The 25,742-nt window shown below is 47.7% G+C and overlaps 1 protein-coding gene across 1 annotated transcript; it reads left to right on the top strand.

Moving 5' to 3' along the window:
- The first annotated feature begins 214 nt into the window (after positions 1-214).
- LOC119094947 (DNA-binding protein SMUBP-2-like) lies at positions 215-25,547 on the top strand. The gene is made up of 4 exons (XM_037217858.1): positions 215-733; positions 878-1,040; positions 1,317-2,268; positions 25,508-25,547. The coding sequence occupies exons 1-4, from the start codon at positions 215-217 to the stop codon at positions 25,545-25,547; spliced, it is 1,674 nt and encodes a 557-aa protein (XP_037073753.1).
- Positions 25,548-25,742: the final 195 nt, after the last annotated feature.

Here is a 25,742-nt window from a genome sequence, read left to right on the forward strand (position 1 = left end):
TATTCTGGTTGATAGTCTTTTTTCCTCACTTCGTGATGCATTTTCGAGCTTTTGGTTACATCCCAGGCTGATGTGTTTCACTGTGTTCAGAATATGACGTTTAAATCTGATGAAAATTGTGGTCGTTTTCATAATAGGCCGGTGACCCAGGACCGACCGCTCAGCGTCGACACGCGCTTGTAAGCCGCTCCCCGATATTGCAGCTACGGCCACGATGGAGCTGGTAACCTGCCAGGACTTCGTTCGTCTCCACCTGCGCCTGCTGGAGATGGAGCACCGGCAACAGCGGGAGCGACAGCGGCAGCAGGCGTCAGGCAATTTGCTGTCCTCGGTGGCCGTCACCGCCGCCAGTCGCACCTTTTGTGGTCAGCGTCTGGTGCTGCGTTCGACCGGCCCCCGGGCACGCAAACTGCCCCGGCACAGCATCCGCGCCAACGACCATGTGATCACGCGCCGGGCCTCGGACTCCGTGGTGGCGCGTCGTACAGCGGGGCGCACGGCCTCGCGCGAGCCGGTGCCAGGCGACGTCTGGTGCGGCGTCGTGTCACGCGTCACCAAGGCCGAGCTCACGCTGGACTTCGGAGAGGTCACCTCGCTCGTCGTGGGCGAGCCCGTCAGCGTGATGAGGACCGACGACGAGATGACGCACAAGAACATGGTGAAAGCGCTGGAGGAGCTGGCTGAAGCGAAGGGTGGGCCGATCCTGCGGATGCGGGCCGCGCTGTTCGCCGAGGTGCCGCTGAAGCCGCCGGCGCAGCGCCTGCCGCCGCAGTTGGCGGAGGCCGACGGCCAGCTACGGCTCATCAACCGGCGGCTGGACGACGGCCAGCGACGCACGGTGGAGTTCGCGCTGCGCCAGCGGCGGCTGGCCATCATCCACGGCCCGCCCGGCACCGGCAAGACCGCCACCGTTGTCGAGGTGATCCTGCAGCACCAGCGGCTGGGCCAGCGTGTGCTCGTGTGTGCGGCGTCACACAATGCGGTGGACAACGTTCTGGACCGTCTGGAGGCCGCTCGTGGCGAGAGGATGGTTCGTGTGGGTAATCCCGTACGCGTCCGCGAGTCGCTGCAACACTTAACCCTCAAAGGGCTAGTTGAGGACTTCATCAACCATGATCAATACGAGTCCGCACAGAAACATTTTTGGATGTCAACGAATGACAAGAAACAAGAACGGGCGCAGTGGGATCGCGTGTCTGAGAAAATACTTGGCTTGGCCAGGGTCGTTCTGTGCACACTGTCGCACGCTGCCAACCTTAGGCTCCGGATCCACAGCCTCCCAGACTTAAGTGGGCTGCTCGACAATCTAACACCAGCTGTGGAAACAGTCAAAGACATCGACGTGTCCGACGACGACGACGACGACGACGACGGCGACGCTTCAGAACATTTTCCAACAGACGGCAAGGCGCCGTTTGACTTAGTCGTGATCGAGGAATGTTCGCAAGCACTGGAGGCGGCCTGCTGGCTAGCGGCGCCCCTCGCAAACAAGCTGCTGCTGGCGGGCGACCACTCTCAGCTGCCGCCGATGGTCCTGAGCCGGGAGGCCGCGGAGAAGGGCCTGGCCGTGTCGCTGATGGAGCGCCAAATGGCGCTGCACGGTGCGGCAGTCGTGCGCATGCTGCGCACCCAGTACCGCATGCACGAGCACATTCAGCGCTGGCCGTCGGAGGCGATGTACGGCAGCCTTCTAGAGGCGGCGCCGGCCGTGTGCCGGCACCGACTGTCGCAGTTGCCGGGCGTGCGCGACACGACAGAGACGGGCCCCGTCCTGCTGGTGGTCGACACGGCCGGCTGTCGGCTGGAGGAGACGCCCGACTCAAAGATGGGCTCCATTGCGAACGAGGGCGAGGCGGACATCGTGGTGGCACACGCGCGTGCGCTGCTGCGCGCTGGGCTAGATATCGGCCAGCTGGGCGTCATCTCGCCCTACAAGCGGCAGCTGGACCTGGTGCGCGCCCGCCTGCGTCAGCTGCGGCTGGACGTGGCGGTGGGCACGGTGGACGGCTTCCAGGGCCGTGAGAAGGAGGCCGTGCTGCTGTCGCTGGTGCGATCCAACCAGCGCGGTCAGGTCGGCTTCCTGGCCGAGCGACGCCGCATCAACGTGGCGGTGACGCGAGCCCGTCGACAGCTGTTCGTCGTCTGCGACACGGCTACCGTGCGGTCCGACGCATTCCTGGCCTCGCTGGTCGACCACCTGGTGGAGCATGGCGAAGTCCGCTCGGCGCACGCCTACAGGAACTACCTGGGGGTGGCCGCGCGCGGCCGGTACCGCCCGCAAACGGCGCCGGCGCCCAGGCGACTACCAGCGCCAGTCACGAGACGGCAGCAAATACCATCTCAGAGAGAGCAAGTGCCGCAAAACACCGGAGGCCCTCCAAGGTTGATGGTCCCTCGTCCTCCAGGACCAGCCTCCAGTGTTGGCTCTATCGAGACGGAACTGGCCATTCCCGAGCAGCCACCGGTGGCGTCACCGGAAACGGTGGGGCAGCCACCGGCTGAGTCACCGGAAACGGTCGAGCATCTACCGGTTGAGTCATCGGAAACGGTGGAGCAGCGACCATGTGGAATTTTGCGCCGACTCTGTCTCAGCTGTTCACTGCTATAATTCCGGGCCGCAGGCGGGCGGAGAGTTCATTCCGATTTATCAGAAACAGCGTGCATTGTCCATATTCTGATGTTAAGTGCATATCAAAATGGTAAACCACACAGACAGCATGTTGTCTCGCATGTTCTATACGTTCTATGCACTATGCATGTTCCAATAGGACCGTGCATAGTGCATAGAATGTTCGCATGCTATATGCACGTTCCAAAAGGAAATGAGACAAACCGGCGTGAACTATTCTTTTATGTACTTCTTGCACTGCTTTTTTGTTGTGAAACCAGTTTGCGCAACATAACTCTTCTTGAGCTGAACAAATAGATAGTTGTATAATTTACGAATGTGTTTAACTTCACTGGATGACAAAATGTCCATTTAACATAAAATGAGACTGCATCGCACTCAAACTCGTCCAGAACGAATGGTTTGGAACAGTCCGCTCACTGCTAAATAGGTGATCAACGTGTCCATGTATTCTATATTTGCCGCTTTGCGTAAAACCGGTTAAAAATGCCATTGATAAATGCCGTTTCCTTTGCCACAATAATGCGCCATGATGCATGGAACCAAATCTGATTCGGAATTTGCAAAATGTGCAATGTTGGGTGGATTTGTGCTCGTTTTATTACTCGGATTTAACTGGTTCTTTATATCAAACCTATGTGCTTACCGTAAAAAATATAGGGGGACAATGCGAGTGCAATAAGCTGTGCATTAAGTGCAATATAGAGCAATGAAGGGCAATAAGGTGATTGTGCCACGCTGTCAGGGGTCTTAGAACGTGCCGACTTGGCGGATAAGGTCGGCAACAAACATGTATATGTTTAAGCGAAGCTGTTGCGGCTTCACAAGGTTTTGCAGTGTGCCAAGAAATGTGTTTCATATAAAATTTTGTTGACGGCCACAACGAAATTATAAAGCCCACTCTGCAAAATGGAACATATGGTCTCGCTACATAATATTTATGCCTCCATGGTAAGGCATTTCGTCACGCAAGACAAGCAAACCTTCCTGTAAAACCCCTTTACCGTACCTTACGGCACCATAATGCCTTTTAGTTTTCATCCCAACCCGGCAACAACAATATCCTATGCCTTTTAGTTGGTCGTTCGCTCAGGTCACAGGTCGGAGAAAGAGCAGTGTATATCCTAGGGCGCGGCCTGTCGGCCGAATCGCTGATTTTACCAGCCGACTCCCAGAGTCCCAAACTAGACAACATAGACTACTGAAGAGATCTGCATATGGGAGAGGGAGGGGGTTTCATCTGGCCGCATGAACATGTTTCAATCGTTGCAAGGCGACTGATATGAGGTGGGCGGTGACTTTCAATGCACGACGGCTTTGCAAGTGGCGTTCGCGTCGCAGTGTCTTGAATGCCTGCCTAGGGTTTCATTTTTGGGCCTTGTTTACTTCGTTGGCGGTGCCGCGATTCAGCATGCTGTCATCAGCGACGAGGGGTATTTGCAGTTCAGGGTACGTCGGCGAGATGATCCGATCGAGGTAGAAATTAACACGAGATTATCCTGACTGTCTCTTTATGACAACGAAGTCTGACAAGGCTGTTACTCACCGTAACAGTCACAAGCGACCAGCCTTCCCTCTTGGAAAAGAACCGTGCGTTCGATGTTAAAGTCTGAGGCACTTCGCATATGATAAATTGATAGGCGGTCAGAATGGTTCCGCAGTGCCAATTTATGCGACTTTTGCTCCTATCCCGATTGATGATGGCTACCAGTTACATAGATTTACAAATCGGCGGTGTACCTAGCTGTACATTCAGTCCAGGGCTTCGACCCTTCCACTAAGTTTGTGAAGAAGTGTGGCAGCCTGGAAGACATCCATATTTTGGGGTACGTTACGTTATTTCTGACTGCTCCCCCATCCTACCTTCAAAAGCTTTGTCCGTTCTAGGCAGTTATTTCATCAATGTTTTTTTAGCATTTCAATGATTATTTACGGTTCAAGTTTTGCTGATATGAGTCCTGGTTGCTGGAAACTTATACGATAGCCAATGATGTAGGCAATGGGGGGGGGGGGGGGGGGCAATGGGAAGTGAGGAATGAGGAGTGAGGCAAATCTAGGTAATGATGAGGAAGGGGGTACAGGGTCCATTGCCATCTTACCCTTTATCACGAGTTTTGCTTAAAAAGTATGCAGGTTTTGTGGGATTGGGGTCGAAATGTCACAGGATTTCAGTAAAATATTAACATTTGGTTCTCTCTGAGGACATTGTTGGCTAGTTCCTGATGATAGCACCTCTGCTGTAATAGCCACGCTGTGGAAGTGAGTCATTCTGCAGTGTTCATCCATATGCATATTTTATTTGCACTTGTAGGCAAAATATTTGCAGGGAAGGCTTTAAATGAGACATAGGCGTAGGGACGTTTCCAAAAGTGGGGGAGGCCAACCACAGGGCGTACTTCAGCAACTTTTTCTGGAAAGCAAGCCCGATGACCGGGGGGGGGGGGGGGGTTTGGGGCGGTAGGGGTGCAGGTCGTTATTGCCCTTTAATCGAGTGTCATGGCTGCTATGCTAGATATGCATCTGGAACTGTTCTCACTGTGCACAATATTGCATATTCACATGATGTCATTTGGCAAATAAGGCTATCAAGCTTCCCAAGATCAATCGTCCATTTTTACGTCGTTTTTCCTGGGGAGGCGAAATTCCACGAGCGGGTAGGCATTTTGGGTCATTGAGGAAGCATGTACCTCCATAATGAAGATGCCAAAATACGGCCTGGATATTGGCTGGTGAGAATTTTGAAAATCGATCCATGGCTCACAGTGCGACAGGACTTCTCATGCGCCTTCATTTCGCTGGCTGATTTACAAGAAATAAGACTTGTAGCGGCATTTTAGGCGGAAACAAAGTCGGTAGCTTGAAACTACCAGAAACAATGTGGCAAAAGCCACAAGACTAGAGATTCTCTTTCAAGAACCAATCTACACAATAAGGCCCATCTGTCATATGTTCCTTATCTGAGCCCTGCTCCTGTCCGCCCTCTGTGGCCACTGCCCTGGCCCGGATGTCTCGCGCATGACTGACTGCGAACTGATCGCATGGCCGCTTTGTTGCATACTTTTGGATCGGCGTTACTACTACATGGTGTATGAAACATGTGCTGAACACCTGCAACAGCCTCTTTTTCCGAATTATCTTCCCTTACACCACACCATCCCAGAAAAACAGCCTCCGGAAAGCTGTCTGCCTTAGGCATGAATTGACTCAACGGACACTTCATTGCCCATCATGCAACCTATGCGACTTGATCTGCTTTTGTGTGTAGGCATGGGCGTAGCGCGGGCTTTGCCAAGGGGAAACAAGGTTGACAAAAGCCCATCTTATGGTGATCCCGCCCAAAATCCCCTAATCTACCTCACCTGTTAACAAGTGGCAAGGCCTTCTTCGTTTTATTGTTATTTTTAGGTTGTAATCAGAACAGAGACCTGGAGCTGCCGTGAGCTCAATTCTGCTTGTATTTTGGGGTCAATAAACGGCAGAAACTGCAGAAACGCTTTAACCAGATCAGAAATCAGGACCTACCGTGAGCTCAATTCTGTTTGTATTTCGAGGTCAATAAACTGCATGAATCAGGTGTTGAGCGACTGCATGGAATGAATCACCGGGGCTCTTAATTTGCAATGGTTAGTTGACTCTTTCTAAACCGATTAAATTCAGAAGCTTTGTCAGAGTTTTTTATCTGGGCTCTACAAACATTGAGGACGTTGCGAAGGTAGATTATATATCGATATGTTTGATCAAAAAATAATGATGAAAATTTGATTGCAGATCGAGTGACCAACAATGTGCATTAACATGGCCAAGCCACATTTGTCTGAAAACGTTTACCATTTAGTCAGAATCGATTAGTGGTACAATTTGTGTAACGGATTTTTTTAACATGCGCGCTCCCAAATCTTCGCGACAAAAACCTCGCTACCAGGCGTTGCAGTCTCCATAGTCAGCTGAGCATGATGACGCTTCTGAAATTATAATATTTAAACACTTTAATCGAATGGTAATACAAGTTATGTGACGCAATTTTGATCATGCGCACTCGAAAATCTTAAAATCACAAGCCTTGACGCCAAGCGTTGCAGTCTCCATAGGTCGCGCAGTGTCGGCACAGCAGCCAACACTAAGTTGTAGCCAACGGGTGAACGAAAATGACGACGCTTCTGAAAAATATCCTTAAAAACTTCATGACATCAGATCTTACACTTGCAGGACTGTCTAAGCGCATGTTTCACATGTGCAATTTTTAGACTGATGACAAGAACAGATTGGCCATTAAAGCACCGCGAAGTGGGTCTGGGATCTAATGGTTGAACTGGAAGAGTGAAGGTAGAATCTCTATTTTTCGTTTTTTTGCAGCTATTTATCCAGTACACAGACTAACACGGCGTTCGCCGTCTGGTGGCACTTGCAGCGGCCGAAACTTTTCGATTTTACGTAACCTGCAACCCAGACCATCCTTGATCTTCCTCTCGAGGTTGACGGCGGGCAATTTCAACCCTTTTTTGACTTAATTTGTTTTAATAATAAATTCTGAAAAAAACGATTCTCTCAGGGAAACATGGCATGACCCTGCTCGTTTTTTAAGCTCATTTCGACCCACCCTGTTCGACAATAATGGGACCCCCAATCTACTCAACAATAATGAGACCCCTTATTTCCTTCCGGGCAAGGAGCTTCTTGAGTAGAACACCAGGGGAACACCTTCAGTTCAACAATAATGAGACCCCCAATCTACTCAACAATAATGAGGCCCCTTATTTCCTTCCGGGCAAGGAGCTTCTTGAGTAGAACACCAGGGGAACACCTTCAGTCCTTGGCCGTTTCCGGTCAAGAGCTGAAGGGCCATTCTGTCCTATTGCGAAGTGTCTTCTGACTATCAGTCTGGAGACATGGAGCGGGATCTCCTTGTCGATCCGGAGGTCATTAGAACGATATGTCATATCACATTGTTCCCATTCCTAACACGGGAGGCCTTCTGACCCGCGCAGCTAGCCCCGGATTAGCACAGGAGCGCTCATTGGCGCAGCATCATCCCTGATCACCGTACGCTGTCCAATAACTGTCACATAGACCACAGCTCCGTGTTTTTCTGTGTTCTTCAGAGATATTGAGTTCTCCCTGACCGTAGATTTGAAATGAAATGGGGTTCCTAATTTGTATCAACATGGCTGACCCATGTTCGTCTTAAAATGCTTACGATCTTTTCAGAACTGATGACTGATAAGAAAACTACGCAATATGGTCTTGAACATGCGCGCTCGCAAGTCACAGCAACAACAGCCTCGACGCCCAGCGTTGCAGTCTCCAAGCCGTGCGGCGTCGGCCTTGCGACTGCAATACTAAGCGATGGCCAACGAGCAAAAGAAAAAGATAACACATCTTAAGGGATATGGCTGGTGATCTAAGTAAATCGGCATGAATGTTTAAGGTGGTGCGAAAGTAAGCCAAATGCACCCTTCATCAGAAAAGTGGGGGGCCAGTTAACACTACTGCCCCCCCCCCCACACTTTGAAAAGTGGGGGCATGACCCCCTGTCCCCATGTTCCTACGCCCATAAAATGAGATGCGTTTCACTACTTGTTTTGGCTTTTGGCATTTATGCACGCAATGCCACACATTCAGCACGCTTTATGCGTGCTGAATGTGTGGCATTGATGACTTATGGCATGCTGTTCTCTTCGAAACATCCTATGTCCCTTACCCATTTCTCTTTCTGGCGTTCATTTGCCCGATGTATGCTGCTACATTTAGATCCTTTGTGTTTATTGTACGTTAATCGTGACAATTTTGGACAATTCATCACAAGATTTCTTCTTAGTTGCAAGGCGTGCTTTGCAGCCATAGAAGGCGATGGTTCTTTGACGCACTAGGAAGACTTCTTATCAAGCTTTCATAACATATGCATGCCATTCTTATGTCAAGCTTATCTTCTAAGGTCAGCTTTGTATGCAGTTTTCCCGTGTTCTCGTCCACGACGTCAGGAAGAAATAGGTCTTTTCGAACCCAGCCGCTTGTGATCGCATGCTTAAATTTGGTGTGGTCAGAGAACTAAAAAGTTGCAAAAAGAATTTGTCGCATACACATAGAATGGCCACGGGTGAGCCATGGAAAGGGATCAATAACGTCTCTCCAGAAACAATGCTTTATTTCGGTGTAAACCGCTTTTTACTTCGGAGCCACAATATGTTTTAAAAGGACGGTTTTTCAATTGCGGCTAATTGTGCCCAGACCGCATCCCAGGTAAGTAGTCTCTTTAGCCATACAAGTTTCAAATTGCTCGTAAACACCTGTCCGTCAACCAAGCGCAATCCACCATGTCCGAAATTTTGAATTACTTTGGCACGTTTTATGGGCTTTCGCTTATTTCCCCGCAAAAAGGAAAAGAAAAGGCGTTCAATGTACTTCAAAGTCTTGGGAATGGGATTGGTGACGCGATAAGCAAACAAAATAACTTAGAAATAAGTAGGGACGTAATCACCGTAACAGTTCCTAAAGCAATGAGCTTTCTGCCACGCTACTGGGTAAGCTCCTTTTATGTAGGCAGTTGCTTTGGCGCGGTGTCAATTTGCGTAATGTTATTATTGTTGCTTGAAAGTGACCTTCATTTGGTGCGCGCATTTAATACCGGGGCCGTTCTTAATATCATTTTGTAATGGAGCGCCAATTGAAAGACACAAGGTTTTTTACATTTAGCATCAAGCCAGAAAATGAGGTGAGGGTTTTTAATTCATGTAATGCGCCCTCAAGACACATTTAACGATGACTTATCATTTATTGAACGCTGATCTAAGCTGACCATCTATCATTAAATAGTATCATGTCTGTATATTGCGATATTCTTACTTCAGTCTTCTCTCCTACCTGAATGCCGCTTACTAGATTGATTGCAATACTTGCTTAGCAGCCACGTTTACTGCAAGGTTGAAAAGATAGCTCGAGGACGGGTCTCACTGCCGCATGCTGCATTTCAGGTAGATTTTCTCGCCCAGGCAGCCACTGAGAATGATTTTGGAAAATTTCATGATTCGAATGCGATAGATTAATCAAATTCCGAAGCGTTCTCAAATGTCACATTTATAGGCACCGTGAAAAATTTCCATGATAACGAATGAAACGCAACCTCGGATTTAGCTGGCGTAATCAGCCGATGCTTTTCTTTTCAAGATAAAGTGTTAACGACATCCAATACGTGTTTTTTTCGTGCGCGTGTGTACGTGTGTGTAAAGGCGCGTGTTTTCTCCATTATATCTTTCCTTGGTGTATGCCATTTGACACGGATTAACGGGCTGACCTATGCCCCGTTGCAGCCCAGCTGCAATGCCGTCGGATATAATTTTGGAGTCGACATTTAGCACTGTGGTTGCGCCCCACGCTTTTATGCAGTCAAGGGTCTTACTGGGTTTTGGTACTATTATTCTGATGCCCTGTTTATGAGATCTCGGTGGATTTAAAAAGCACTTGAAGAAAGCATGATGTATAACCTTTCAAACCAGGTGATTTCCCTTTTCTCAACCTCTGCAGTGATTCCGTTAACTATTCAGAGAGCAATGGCTGTGTTAGCAGCACGCTTTCTTCTGCATTTAATTGTGCTAACGTTTTTATCAAGGAACCTATAGAAGTTTAATGGCATGCGGTGCACCTGTTGTATCTTCTTTATTGACAGATCCTCAGAGAAAGTTTTAAGTATTGAACAGGTTGGTGTCGTTTTCTGTTTATCAACTTTGAGAACAGACAGCACTTTTCTCATTGCGTTTTTCTTGTCCAAGCGTAGAAAATGTTTGAAGGATATTTCATTACCTTCATGCCATACGGTTCTAGATCTTCCAATGAATCCATTGACTTTAGGGTCTCTAGCGTTTTTAAGTTTTTATATTCACGTAAATGAAAGGCATTTTCTTCCAACTTCGTGCGGCAACATTCTGCGCTGGCGTTGGCCACGTCGATAATGAGTCCTCTTTCTTTCTGTTTCAATTGCTTTGCTTTTCGCTTGGAAAACCTTACAGTGTCTCCACGAGTCATCATTAAGCTCTCCGCTGAAGAAATCATCATGGATGAAAAATTGGGATCTTTTTTAATTACGAATGTCTGAAAAGAACTTTGGGGAGCAAACGGGCAAAACATACTGTTCTATTGTTTGTTCAATACATTTTTCAACCACGTTTATGTATTCATCATTATTTAGGAGCAAGTTATTAAATTTACAGAACAGGGTACCTCAATGCAACTCGCCAGTCTGCAATCTCACTGATATGATATGGCCACTGATATGGCGTAGACTTGTCAAGTAGTGACAATTAAAAAACATATGCAATCTGGGTTTAAACCACGTTAATTGCTATTCGTTAATTTCATGATGCCTCCACAAATTTACAGTGTTGTGTTTATCGCAGACTAAAATAAACTTCTTCCTGGCTTTAACATTTTCGTGAACGTAATTTAAGCTGCCTTTTTCTGAATATATAATCTCCGCCAAGAATAATGTGGTCGCAGTCACCTATGTTCAGAATGACGCATAAACGGGAATATAATTTTGGGCCATACATATACCTAAGCACGTAAGTAGCGGTGTCAGTCTTGCCTCTTAAGATAACATAATTGCCTCTGTCACACGCGTACTGGAAAAGAACGTCATGTTGAAGATTTGTATGACTGAGAATAGACGTTCCTCTACTGATGCTTGTATAACACATGATATTAGCTGCCTCTCCAGAGGACATCGAAACGGGGTATTTCGTCTTTCGTTAAGTGCGTATCTTAAAGGAAGATAACATCACAGTTCCTTTCCCTCAAGTAGTCTCATGTCTCTACACTTACATTGGCCTGCCAAGCCATTGACGTTCATGAAAATAACTTTATAATTAGTCATTTCGACTCCTCAAAATCCCCTGCATAAGCACTGGCGTGACAGCACGTTTGCAAAAGTGCATTAATTATTTAGGTGCATGAGGTGTGCATGTTTGTGCGCACGCGTGTAATTGTGTATGTTGATGTGGTTGCGTGCGCCACGATGTCACGGACAAACGCTCCTGTCCACCGTTCCTACAACGTCCGGCGACGCCCGTCCGCGAATTTTTGCTTTGAACACAGTATTTAAAGAGGAAGATGACCTCAGGGCTACTCCAATCGGAGCTTACGACTTTATGGGCACTAGAGCGCAAACTCTATAGCTCAATACAAATAAGATAACTGAACAGCTTACTGGAACGCAGTGCGTAAAACAAAAATAGTGAGGACAGCATCGCGTTCAGGAAAGCTACAATGAAAGAAACGAAAAATGTTTCGGAGGATAAAGACGAAATTCCAACGAAAATGCATCAACAACTGTGCTCAGTGAAGATATACTGACATAACAGAATGGCAGCGATCTGCCAGGGCCAGTGCAGACCACAATCCATGAAACTCGCGGGGAACGACTCACCCAAACAGCAGTGTCAGTCACCGGCGCAACGACAGATGGTCCAGTAGCTAGGTCAATGGGGCTTCCGCAGGCTGGAGCCGGCGCCCGGCGGCCGGCGTCAGAAGTACATCACGGCCGTTGGATTGTTCAAGACCATGCATCGGAAAACTCGCCGCCTTCAGCGCGGTAGTATCGTAGCTAAATTGCGATACACAGTTCAATGTTTCATACTTGCAGTAATACAAACCAATGCCTGAGGCCAGACGAAGTGGCTCGCTGGACGGTAGCCTTATAACGGGTGGACTAAAACAGAAAGACGAGGAGGCAATCCGGCGAAGCTAAGCGTATGCACAGAACGAAAACACACATGGGAAATAGGTTAACACTCTTACCAACCACGGGGCTTCACTCCAGCCCGTGCAGGTCCAACAGCTATCACCGCAGGACAGACGCGCCGCTCTTGCGACGACCGACCGTCCCAGCGGTGGGCACATCCCTGGCCGACGTGGTAGCCGCCAGCGTCAGGACAGGCGGCGAGCCAGCTGCCGGCGATCCACCAGCCACCAGCAGCGCAGACGTAGACACGCCGGACGGAGAGCCAGCCGCCAGCACAGCAGCAGTCGGCGCCGTGCCAGCAACCGCGTCAGCAACACACGCCGCCCCGGGTGACGGGGCTGCAGGCTGCAGCTCAGCTGCTGGCGCCAGGCCGCCGGGCGGGGTGCGGCCAGCCGGCGCAGCAGCGGTGGGCCGCTGGGTGCCGGGGCGAACGGCGCCCGAATCCGATGATTCCGTCCCAAGCATGATGCCGTTCAACTGCTTTGTGGAGAAGACCCTAACGGACAGAGAATCCCAATACCTCTTGAATACAGCGATGCCGCTTTTTATGGACGTTGTCCGGATTTTCATGCCTCGCTCGAGCTGGAGAAGCTGGTCGTAGACGGGGCGTTTGTTTTCCGTGTGCCCTCGTTGAGATACACCCTTTTTTAAGTTCGGATACTTTTTCATTGTGGTGTGTTTGTCGAATAGTTCATTACTCAGTTTACTGTAACTGAAGGCCCAGACCACGATATAGTCATCGGCACAGTGTCCTAGAATTGCCGACTTTGGGTGTAAAGCAACATCCTATGAGGAGGAATGTTGCACTCCTTTTCCCCATATTTTATGTGAATTTTTCACTCCCGCCTGACATTGTCTAATCGCACATGCCAAACCCCCATTTCCCTTTCTGAGGTTTTCAGATGTCATCCAAAGCCGAGCTCACTTGAAACCATCAAGCATAAACGAGGCTCCACAGAACCTGGACACCTGTGGCTATGTCCTGCCCCACCTACATCTGATCCATGCCTATGTACGCACAGAGCAAGGGCGCCAGGTACCTCCGAGCGCAAGAACCCCAGCGACTCCAGCCGCTTGCACGCATTAACGTTTACCAAATGCATTACAATCGGCAGCCGTGTGCCAAATCTAAGGTTTTCACGCATCCCCTATTTTTTCGTCTCACCACCACACCACGAAAGCAGAGCCTGGTGCAAATACCAGAAAGACCTGGTAGATAATTTTAGTCCATCTGTTTATTTTTCTCCGAGGAAACTCGACCACTAAATTGCGTCGCTCCCGAAGTGCAGGAGTGAAGGATTCAAGAAATATCTTCCAAATTAAATTTACAAGGTGAAGATCGCCATTTGAGCACTTAGCAAATGTTGCTTTTCTTTTTCTTGGTATCATACGAGTATGATACCACTTTATTTTTCCTTTCTTTTGGTTTGGATTTAGAGGTATCATCTGTTGATTAAAATGTTTACCAATTTCTCTGCAAGATTCTCCAACTGCAAACTTGTACGTATTTCATATATAACTTGGATTAATTCGCCAGCCGCCCAAACATGTTCGATATACAGCCAAGAGTGAACAGTTCACGGGGAATGAAGGAGAAAATTTGAAGCACGGAACTTATTTTTACCGCCATATTTGCCCTCTTAAATCCTCGGTTAACAGTTTTCTTGGTTCATGGCGGTGCTCAATAATGATAAATCTAAGCCTTTCGAGTGTCTTACTCACCAGGCTACATGGCAAGGGTACGCTAAAGCTGCCATACAGAGCTTTGGGACAGACCTGACGCAGCTAACACAGAAATGTTTGATGGCGAAATTCTGCCCGCTGGAAATGTTTATCATGCACACATTTTACTTGTTTCGCATTTTAATCTCGTAGGCTGGTGGGCATGATTGATATTTATATTTGGAGGTGAGTGGGATGACTGTCTGCCAGCAGACCATGCAAAGTGCACTGAATTTTTGTCTTTGGGGAGCAGGAGGAAGCCAGTAATCCTCCTGTGAACCAAGCAATTGCTTACCTTACCTGCTTTCAACACATGATTGGTAACCAGAGTTAGCCATTTTCTGTTTCAATCAATCGAGTTTTGTCATGAGACAAATGCGATGCCACAAGACATGCAATGGGCTTATTTTATTCCATATTTTTGGATATTTGCCCCAAATTTCTTGAAGTGGTCCCTCATGGCTGCTTTAGCCAGATGTTTTCTATAGTTGTAATGGTTTGCTGGCTGGCAATTGACTGTAGTGTACATATGCACTGTATTTCTAACACAAGTATACCCTAAACTGCATAGAAATTATGAGTTAAATATTAGCATGTAACATATAGTCAAACCATGCCATTTAAAATGTGAAGCCAACATGTCAAGCTTTGTCATTAAATATGAATAAACAAGCCTAAATAGATGCCTTTGCTGCAGCTGAAAAGGCAAGCATCAATACTGGCATGGTCATGTAAAGGTTAAGTTGCTTTTGGAGAAGAAAGATTGTTTTGTGGAGCACACCCATTATTGCCCTTGACATAGGTTAACCATGACAATCAAAATAAGTTGTTCAAAGTGATTTCAAGCATTTCGATTTGTGTGTTGTCAACTTTGTCTGCTGTCAACAAGCATACGCAAATGAACTAAAAAAATGCGAGTTGAAACCAGCCAAAAATACGCTATACCATGTTTTAATCACAAGTGCTGCCGTCAACAGTTAGGTGAGTTGAGATGATGTACAGCATATGGGCTGCTCTCAGTTAGGTTAAGTTGGTTAAGTGCACGGCAAGTGGCAATAGGAATTGTGCAAGAATCAGTAACTCACAACTGCTGCTATGATACAAACAAGTTAGACAGGATGACATGAAGTAATGCCTCTTTACGTTAGGCATAGTTAGGCTACTTTCATGGCACAAACATTGGTATTTTGTAAGAAACAGTGACAAAATGTTTGTTTTCCCTGACCCCATCTTGACGAAAGCCAGAGGTATGTCTATTGTGTTTGACTTGATGATGGGCTGATGTGTAGGAGTCCAAAGGTTTTTTGTATGTGTGTTTTATGCTTGTTGAATTTTCCGTTATTTTGTTATTGAATTCCTTTGCTTTGTTTTGTGTTTAAGTGCTGTGGAAGGAAAGTGCAAAGTACAACATCAAATTATTGGTGTTTATAATTGTTTATGCCCATTTCACTGCCATGACATTACTATACTTTAATGTATTATGTTTCACTTTAACGGCTTAAGATGTTAAAAACCAAGGAGTTTTGTCAGGTTTATGCTATTACGTCCATGCCAACTGGAAATAGATACCTTTGAAATAGATACCTTTGAAATAGATACCTTTGAAATAGATACCTTTGAAATAGATACCTTTGAAATAGATACCTTTGAAATAGATACCTTTGAAATACATACCTTTGAAATAGATACCTTTGAAATAGATACCTCTGAAATAGATACCTTTGAAATAGATACCTTTGAAATAGATACCTTTGAAATAGATATCTTGACTGATGCTAAAGCATCAGTCACAAGCTCATATGTCCATCTTTTGTGAATTGATTTTTTCACTCCTGCACGGTCTTTTTATGATAGAATTTTCCCTCCCACCCTAGTTCAAAAGCAATTCTGGTTCCCTGCATCGGCAAGTGGTGGATGACCGAGAAATCGTCTCTCTTATGGTCTTGGTCTGGAAACATTCATGTAGCGTTGCAATTGCCATATTCTCAACGTCTTTTACCTGACGTCGCTTCCCGAAACGTTGACTTATCACGATTAGGTTGGCATAGCGACTATAGCGTTCAAGCTCTTCAACTTCATTGTCATACGCATCAAGATTCCCTGACGTTTACGAACTAAGAAAGGTAAAGCCTCGCATAAAAAACAGTGAAATGTCTTCAACGAGATCTCGTGATTGGTAAGAAGTCTCCTGTTGTTAATTGACCCCGCTAGACCACGTGAAAGGTCAAAGTTTTCTAAAAACCAAACATCAGCTTTGCACGTTCATATATACGAGGCCATATGGTGTAGCTACATGGAACATAAAGATGCGCATCCCTTCTTTAATTATAACTACATTTACATGTAGTTTTATCTGTTTGAACCCTTTATTCATCATGTAGGGTTTCGTTCCTGTAACAGGGCCAACCCTCCGCGATGTCCGCAGAATCGTCGCTGGCCGCCCGCCGCACCCACCGGCCTTGAATCGTCTTGCATTGGTTGTGAAAAACATCGCTGAAACCATAATTGCTAGGGACACTTTTTGGCGTCAACACACATGCAATGGATGCCCTAGAGGCTACCAAAGATTTGAGCGAAACTGCACAATATGCCGCGTTGGTACCCTCAGAAACTCGAGGGGAACAATGTACGGTCGTATCGCCCACGCTCCCCCCTCCTGTCAGGGCCAATAGTTTGTTCAGAAAGAACTAGCCGTCTTATGTGAAATTGTTGACTAATTTCGATACAATTCACTTGTTGGGGTACGGCGAAAGGCGTCCACCTGTCAAAACACGTCACGCCAGGCTTGGAGCATTCGTAAGGTAGGATGGATAGTTGGATGGCATACATAGGACAGCAGTAATAGCCTCTATTAAGACAGTTATTACAGCTGTCTTATGTACGTCAAAAATGTTCCTTGCAGATGCACTGAAGAACTTATAGTTTGATGGTGGCTGAGATGGGGATCGAAGCGCACGCGGTTTTTAGAAGGGAGGATGGCCTCGTGCAGGCCATGCCCCCTTTATTTGCCCTTTATATGCCCCTATATTATATTTAACACAATTCCCGGTGCCGTTTGCCATTGGTTCGTAATTTGCCATGCATTAACTCTTCTGCCCTGGCTATCGACGTCCGTTGTTGCCTTTTTGCGGTCAAGGAGAGCAGATCCAGCCGTAGATCGAGTTTAAACATGAGGCCTCGGTAAGCTGCGGGGGTGAAAGAAAGCTTTTGTTGTAATTGGCCTATCTCATTTGTCTAGGGCAGGTGCGCCTGCTTTCCCAGCAGCAGTACTTATCCTGACATTTGTTGAAGGACAGTATGTGATTGAACGTCTCAGTTATGTGCATGATATTGAAAATTGCAGTGATCAAAAAGAACTTCGGCGATAGGCTTATTTCTTATGACGCTACTGAGCATGGACTTAATGACCAATTTGTCATATGATATCGCATTACGCTGCTGGCGACAGTTTTTCCTGCAGAAATTTGGTCGGCGACAAAAAGTGCACTTTTACCACCCGTGCCCTATCTGTTAACCTGCTCAGGTGCACTCGATCGTTCGGAGGCCCTGTACATTGGGTCTTGGGTGCTTCCTTTTTTGATGGAGTGCCCACACCCTTGTCGAGATTCCTCTTATCTGTTTACCTCCTCTGACCCACTCGATCGTTCGGGCCCTCTACATTGTGTCGTGGGTATGCCTTACTTGAATGGAGGGCCCTACGCTCCTGTCGGGGGCCCCCATCTGTCACCCTGATCGGGCAAACTCGATTGCTCGGGGGCTCTCCACATGGTGTCTCAGGTTCTTCCTGTTTGAATGGAGGGCCCTACGCACTCGTCGGGGACCCCATCTTTACGCCTCCCTGGGTACACTAGATTGTTTGGGGGCCCTGCACTTTTGTTGTCTTGGTCTTGGTTTTTGAATGCAGGACACTGCTGCCCTGTCAGGGGCCATCTGATGGCTTGCACGGGTACACTCGATCCTTCGGGGGCCCTCCACGCTGGGTCTTGGGTACTTCTTGTCTGAATGGAGGGCACTACGGTCTTGTCGGGGTCGTTTCTGATAACCGCTCGGGCATACTTGATCATTCGGGAGTCATCTGCATTGGATCTTGAGTACTTCCTTTTTGAATGGAGGATCCCGCGCTTTTGTTGGGGGCCCTATCTGTCAGCCTGCTCGGGTGCACTCGACCGTTCGGAGCCCTCCACTTCGTGTCGTGGGAATGTATTATTTGAATAGAGCGTCCAGCACATTCGCCCCCCCCCCCCACCTGTTAACCTGATCGGGGACTCTCGATCATTCCTGGATCATCCATGTTGTCTGGGGTATTTCTTATTTGAATGAACGGCCCTATGTTCTTGCCGGAGCCCCACCTATCAAACTGCTCGGAACAATGGCGGATCTAGAGGGGGGGGGGGGAGAGGTAACCGTGCTCCCCGTTGTGCCCTGAGAGGATTTCTGAACGGGTCCACGACCAGGCGAGCAAACGCAGTTTTCGAGCACAAAGCACAACAAAATTGTACGGTCGATCGAAATTGTACGCCTTTGGGTCTCCAGGCGACCAAAAATATTTACAAGCGAAAGTGGAGCCCGTGAGCAGACAAGCTCATTACGCTGTCCAGGGGTGTTACGATATTGCCGGGGCCCCTGTATGTCTACTTACCGGGTTGATCTGATCGATCGCCAAGAAGCCTTCCACGTCGCCTTTGATCTCCTTGCATTTTCTCGCAGGGTCCTACGCTGCAGTTAGGGTACGATCTGCTAACATGCGACATACATGCTAACATGCATCATGCATGCATCATGCATCATGCTAACATGCGACTCGTGATCGATCAAGGGCCCTCCATGTATTCTTTCCACCTGCCTGAAAGGCTCTATACCTCTGCATTGGGGTCCTATATGCCGGGGTACACTCAGTTACTCAGGGGCCCTTCATGTTGGACCCAGGTTCTACCCACTTGCTCGGAGGGCCTTGTGCTTTTGCTGAGGTCAATATGATGTAAGGCACCGACCCGCCCGATGCTCAGGGGCCCTCTACATTGATAGAGAGTTCTTTCCCCCTGATCTCGTTTGCGGAGGACCCTTCACTTTCATCGCGGCTCTTTCCGTTAACCTGCACGGGTACTTTCGATCGAATAGGGGCATTCATTTATGCACACTGGTCCTAGGTGCGCACACGCATACTGGCCTCCCTGGCTAAAGAGCCATATACTCTGGATGGGGTCCTATATGTCAGCCTGCCGGAGCACTTTCGGTCGTTCAGGGGCCCATCACGTTGGCCTTGGGTTCTTCTTGCTTGCTCTGAGCATCCCATACTCGTAGACGGAAGCCTCTTTGTTGGCCTACCGCGACACCCATGATTGCTCAGGTTTCATTGCTGTTGGCCTTGGAGCCCTAGCCTTAGAGCAGGCGAAGTTGGATATGCACTGACGGTTTTTACGCGCGATCGTCAAACATAATTTAGGTGCCGTCGGCGTCGTATGTGACATTTCGGTTGCTTATTGAATTTGTGTCACCCATTATTCTTTCGCATCACCTTCATATAAGTTGTGAATGATGCGTTTCAAGCATGGAATATTGTGTACTCCTTCATAACAAACTAAGCAAAAACTGTACATTAGTCATCAGCCATCAGCTAGTCGCATTGGCCACTCGGCGGGCGAGCTGCTAAACATCAAGTTCGTCCTTTGTTTTAGTGGTGTTTAGCAGCCAAACTTAGCCTATTTTGCCAATAATTTTTCTCCGAAAATTTAACCTCAAAATCACGGGATTCACCGTGACCTGGAGAAAATAAATAAACTTCATGTATGTGCGTACGTAGCACGCCTAGTTTTCTAGGAACGCGCACAGTGGGATGAGTTTCCGTATACAAATGGGATACTAAGAGTCTTAAAATTTGATGGCCGGATTTTTTTGTTTGTTGGAGGCCTTAACTATATGGGCCTCCCACAATGTTGCGTGCTCCCCCTCCCCTTGACGAAATCCTGGATCCACCTGCGATTGCTTGAAGGATATTGTAAAATTGAGCGTTTTGGTTGTGTGCATGATATTAAAAATTGCGGTCGTGAACGAGACTTTTGGTGGTATGCTGATTCCTAATGACGCTAATAAGCATGGACCTAATTATCATTTCATGTCATATGGCATCGCATTACGCTGATTTTTTAATGTTTGACGATTTTGCTCGCAACGCTTCGGTTGGCGACAAAAAGTCCACTTGTACCACTCCTGCACGCTGGGTTGGAGTGTGGCACGCACGGCACTGCTGTGAGAAGTCTACGTATCGAAGAGAGCATGCAAAAATGGGCCGTAAAGCTTCAAAATATTATATGCGTTTATCTTGCCTGTATATTTTGTCACAGTTTGCCAAGAAACAAGGGAGGTGGATCTCCCATAACCTCGATCATGGGTGCCTTGGCGAGCAGTTTTTCAGGTAGGACATCTATATCAGTCTGACACAAAATGCCAGCAACATTATTATGAAAGGCTTTCAAGACTTACTTTAAGGTAGCTGTGACATTGCCCTGAACATAAATGAATATTACTTCACCACTAACACGTGTTAGCGCCAGGAGAGCTGCGTATTTAAGGCGAATTATCTACTAAGCTGAGAACTTAGTAGATAATTCGCCCTAAAACAAAAAAGAATAAATTAATAAGTATGGAAGCGTTAGGAATTTACGGCATGTCTCCTTTGATGCCTTTCATTTCATGCCTAGCCTGGAACATAGAGTACGTAGGACCATAGAATAAAGTGCGCGTTGTTCACAACGTAATGTTGAGAGCATTCATTAAGTTGAGCGCGTTTAAAGTTAAAGCGTGTCAAGTTTAATTAAGAGCGTTTCAAGTTAAAACACGAAGTTACCTACTGCTGAAGTGCTCATCCCAGGAATTTTTGATTACATGAAACCATGCATATTGCATGCATACATGCTTTTTAACAATATCGTAATCTTGAAGTTTGTTAAGTGTAGTTGGTGTGCGTTACCCGTCACCGTCTGGGAGTAACTTCTACCCCCCCCCCCCCTCCCCTTCCCCTCTGCCGGTATATCTGGAACCAAGTTCGGAATCAGGGAATGTTAAACGCCGTTTGAATGCTTTAGTCGGTTGCTGTCAAAAGCTAAGTAATAGGTCTCGGGGTGCTCCTGAAGCCAAATTAAAAATGTCAGGTCATGGTCGGTCCAAGTAAGTTTGAAATCTAAAATAGGTGAGTTGAGTTAGCGGAAGTGCTTATTGGTAAGAATCTAGCCTTCTGGGTAGTAAAGAGCCATTGCTCTGGTGGCCATCTAAAAATATGCTAACACAAGTAACCTCAATGAGGACATGAGCCAAAGTCAAATAAATATTATACTTAAAACTTGCTAAGTAAGTCGCGTGGCAATCGTTTAAATCATATGCACCATCAATTTGTAAGGTTACGTTTTTGCTTTTTAAGTTCTTGATAACCAACTGATAACATCAAGCACGTTCTGCTTTTCAGTTACTTCGTGATATGATCGTCGTCTACGAGCCACATGGGTATCATTATGAAACAGCATTAAGGATAACTGAACGTAAACTCCAAAATATTTCCTCATGTGAATTTGATGTAAATTGGCATAAAGGGGCCGTGTCTAGTCGAATTAAAATTTTGCATTGTGCTCGTAGAGTTGCAATGATTTTGAATTATACGCATCGGTGTTCTCCGTTTCTATGAATTTGCTTTTATTGACCAGATATTTCATATGCCGCATTTTTTGGCTGAAAATATAAGGCTATCGGGTGACCTCAAGATAATTTCCAACACTGAATCACCGTTAATATCGCAAACGTATCGTAAGCGTCAGCAAATGGCCTTCTTATTAAGACACGTAGGCACTGCTAGCATATTCCGAGCGTCATGACTACGGCCTTTGCGAAAACAACAATTTTTTGTTGACAGTATTACGGAGGGAATTAAAAGAGGCACAAGTATCACTGATGGTAAAAGTGTTCGGACCGTTGCCATGGTGTACTGTTACAGGTTGTGTAATCTACCTCCCGAGACGACGGCAATAGTCCGAACAGTAATGCCACCCGGAACGCATCCCTGTACGATTTTTAAGTGCGCGTCGCTTTCAGCCGGCAGCCAATCTTCCAGTATGCTTCAAATGCAGCATGCTTGGACTTCCAGGATGCTAAGAAACTGCGACCACGGAGCTCAACGTCTTTCTTGCTCATGACGAGGGCAAGTTTTACGCTGCTTTTCTGGCAGTGGCCGCCTGTCTCACCATTGCTTCCCGGTAGCGGACGACGAAGAGATTGTTGAAGACGCTGAAAGGAAGTGATGCATGCCACGATGTAAGCTCACTTCTGCCGAACTGTACCCGAACAATGCTGCACCCGGGGCCAGGCATGCCGAAGGACAAGCAGCAGATGAAGTGTCCCATCCACGTAGAAATTTCCTCAGACCTGTGGCAGACTCCGGGTGATGAAGAATTAGGGTCAGAGTATGCTTAACTGTGCAGTGGGTGCGTTTTTGCGACCGACGCAAGCAGACCCCCGTGACAGAGCTGCTCTGGCCGCTTGGCAGCGGCACCGATGGTGTAGCCAGAGGGCCGCAACATTGGCATGCTGCCATCCTATCAAATCCTAAAACGCAACAACAGCGACGTTTTTTGTTTCGGTGTGGAACCCCCATTTCTAAATCACCTTTGTGTTTGTTCTGCTATTATAAGGAATTCCCTGTTTTTGGTTCGAATTCTCGCAGACTTATTCATCAGAAAATGATCTGGCATCTAGCATGTCAAGACTATATATGTTGTATAGCTCCATGTAAAAGCAGCTGCAGCGACAATGCCAAATTATCTCTGTATGAAGTAATTGTAAGGCTTTCACAAGGATGGCCACACAAATTCGAGAAGGGGCATAATATGATAGGGAAAAAATATATCATTAACGATTGGAAACATAACAAATACAAGCAGTCTGACAGGATCACGCACCTTTCAAATTCGTCCGGTTATCACCGGGGAATAAACTATCAAAATATACCGTTCCTAATCAGATAAGCTTTGCCCAATGCTACTTTATATTTGAGGTGCTGCATGCAAACGCTGGTTACAAAAATAGCCTTAATGGTACCGCTGGGTCGGTTCGACAACGACGACGGCCATTATGAAGCCGAGCAGGTGGGCACGTTTTTAGCGAGTTGAAAGAAGAAATAACACCAGTTCACCACAACTGCAGAGTATACGCACGTGACAAGCAGTGGGGTAGATCAATTTACCAAGGGTGGTAAACGTGGACCTCAGCCGAACGTCTAATATGTAAGCAATGATCAGTCCTAAACAGCAGATGCGGCTCAAAGGTGAAATGGCCACAGAAGCGCATTTTACCAAAAGTGACCAATTTGGTAATTGTGATACGGTAGGCAACGTCTGGCTACCGCATTGAACGGAGTAACGTTTGAACAGGAAAAAAGATGACATAGTACATAACTTTTGCATTTGATTATATACAGAGAGAGAGAGAGAGAGAGGGAGAGAGAGAGAGAGAGAGAGAGAGAGAGAGAGAGAGAGAGAGAGAGAGAGAGAGAGAGAGAGAGAGAGAGAGAGAGAGAGAGAGAGAGAGAGAGAGAGAGAGAGAGAGAGAGAGAGAGAGAGAGAGAGAGAGAGAGAGAGAGAGAGAGAGAGAGAGAGATATATATATATATATATATATATATATATATATATATATATATGTGTGTGTGCGTGTGATGCTTCTGATATTTCTATATTTTAGCGATGGGCGATATACAGCTGCGATTCTGGAATGCCAGACGGCTCTGGCTTGTTGTACGGCTTGTAGCCGTGAACGGCACGCACCCATCGGCATACCCTGGCCGCTAACGCCACAAACCCATCGGCATACCCTGGCCGCTAACGGCACGCCCCAATCGGTATACTCTGCCCGCCAGCACTACGCACCCTGGCCTGCTAACCATCAAGCGTTATTTCAAAGCGTGTGCCTCTGTTGCGTGTGGCATGCGGCATGAAAGCGACCGTGAAGACAAATCATCTGTACGGCCAGTGGCATCTGCTGAGACAGCTGCGGCGGCAGGAGCCTCATGTGGACAGTCGTGGGCGGAACGGTTCGTCGGGTGCCAACGCCCGGGGTGAGCCGTGCACCGCCCCAGGCGGTTCAGAGCCCAGGTCACGTGACCTAGGGGTCTCGCACAGGGGAGGTGTCTCGACGAACCGAGCGCGGAGAGGCCGAGCGATACGGCACGTGGGGAAGGATCAACCACAACAGCTTCTTTCCAGGTACCTTCAGCATCATTGTAGTGATTTTGGTGTATGCGATGGGAAAGAATCTCAATAATAGGTGCTATAGAATATATGTATATGTATATGTATGTATATATATATATATATATATATATATATATATATATATATATATGTATAGTAGAATCTCAATAACAGTATCCCAGAGGACCGTCACCTTGCGAGCCGTTGCCCATAGGACCGTCACCTGGTGAGCCGTTGCCCATAGCACCGCCACCTGGCGAGCCGTTGCCCATTGGACCGCCACCTGGCGAGCTGCTGCCCATAGGACCGTCACCTGGCGAGCCGTTGCCCATAGGACCGCCACCTGGCGAGCCGCTGCCCATAGGACCGCCACCTGGCGAGCTGCTGCCCATAGGACCGCCACCTGGCGAGCTGCTGCCCATAGGATCGTCACCTGGCGAGCCGTTGCCCATAGGACCGCCACCTGGCGAGCCGCTGCCCATAGGACCGCCACCTGGCGAGCTGCTGCCCATAGGACCGTCACCTGGCGAGCCGTTGCCCATAGGACCGCCACCTGGCGAGCCGCTGCCCATAGGACCGTTACCTGGCGAGCTGCTGCCCATAGGACCGTCACCTGGCGAGCCGTTGCCCATAGGACCGCCACCTGGCGAGCTGCTGCCCATAGGACCGTTACCTGGCGAGCTGCTGCCATGACCTGGCGAGCTGCTGACGGTCCTATGACCGTCACCCGTCACATGTTTTCTGGTTGCATTGCCATTGTACAGCAATCTCTTTTGTCAGGTCATGTGTCGTGAATATGGTAAGGCCCGTAATTGAGTATGTGAAGGAACATTGCTTTCGATAAGAAGCCAAAAAAACTGCGAGAAATGCATTCAAACACAGTTTTCGTACCGGTTGTTTCTGGGCTTAAAATGCGATGAATTTTAGTCGATGGCTACATTTTTCTACATTATTTACCAATTTCATGACTTGTGTGGCTGCTTTAGTGATTTTCAACATCATCCAAAAGATGCGCTGCTCCCTCTGGTTCGATTCGATCTTCTGCTATCGCAACACGGCATATTTGACCGGGCTTTATACTCGTTGCGGTATGGCAAGCTCATCGCGATGGTACGATTCTCGAGGTACGCGTCTCCATGTTCCAGGGTCCTTCGTCGCGCGTTCACGGCAGGGGCAGCGCCTGGTGTCTGGCAGGTGGCGCTGGCTCGATGCCACCGAGGCCGGCGAACCCTGACCCCAGCAGCGCTGTATAGATGGCGCGTCAGGCTCTGGTCTCGCGAGGCGGATGGGTCATGTGTCAGCGGTCGTTGGGATTCTGCCTGTGATCTGGAATGTATGATATGTGATCTGAATAGCCTGATCTGTGATCTATAGAGCCTGATCTCGAGGGTTGTAGGACAGGGGGTTTGTGAATTGTCAAGGAATGTGC

This window comes from Pollicipes pollicipes, unplaced genomic scaffold (genome assembly GCF_011947565.3).
Source record: "Pollicipes pollicipes isolate AB1234 unplaced genomic scaffold, Ppol_2.1 Scaffold_4219;HRSCAF=4965_pilon_pilon_pilon, whole genome shotgun sequence".
In the NCBI taxonomy this organism is placed as follows: Eukaryota; Metazoa; Arthropoda; class Thecostraca; order Pollicipedomorpha; family Pollicipedidae; genus Pollicipes; species Pollicipes pollicipes.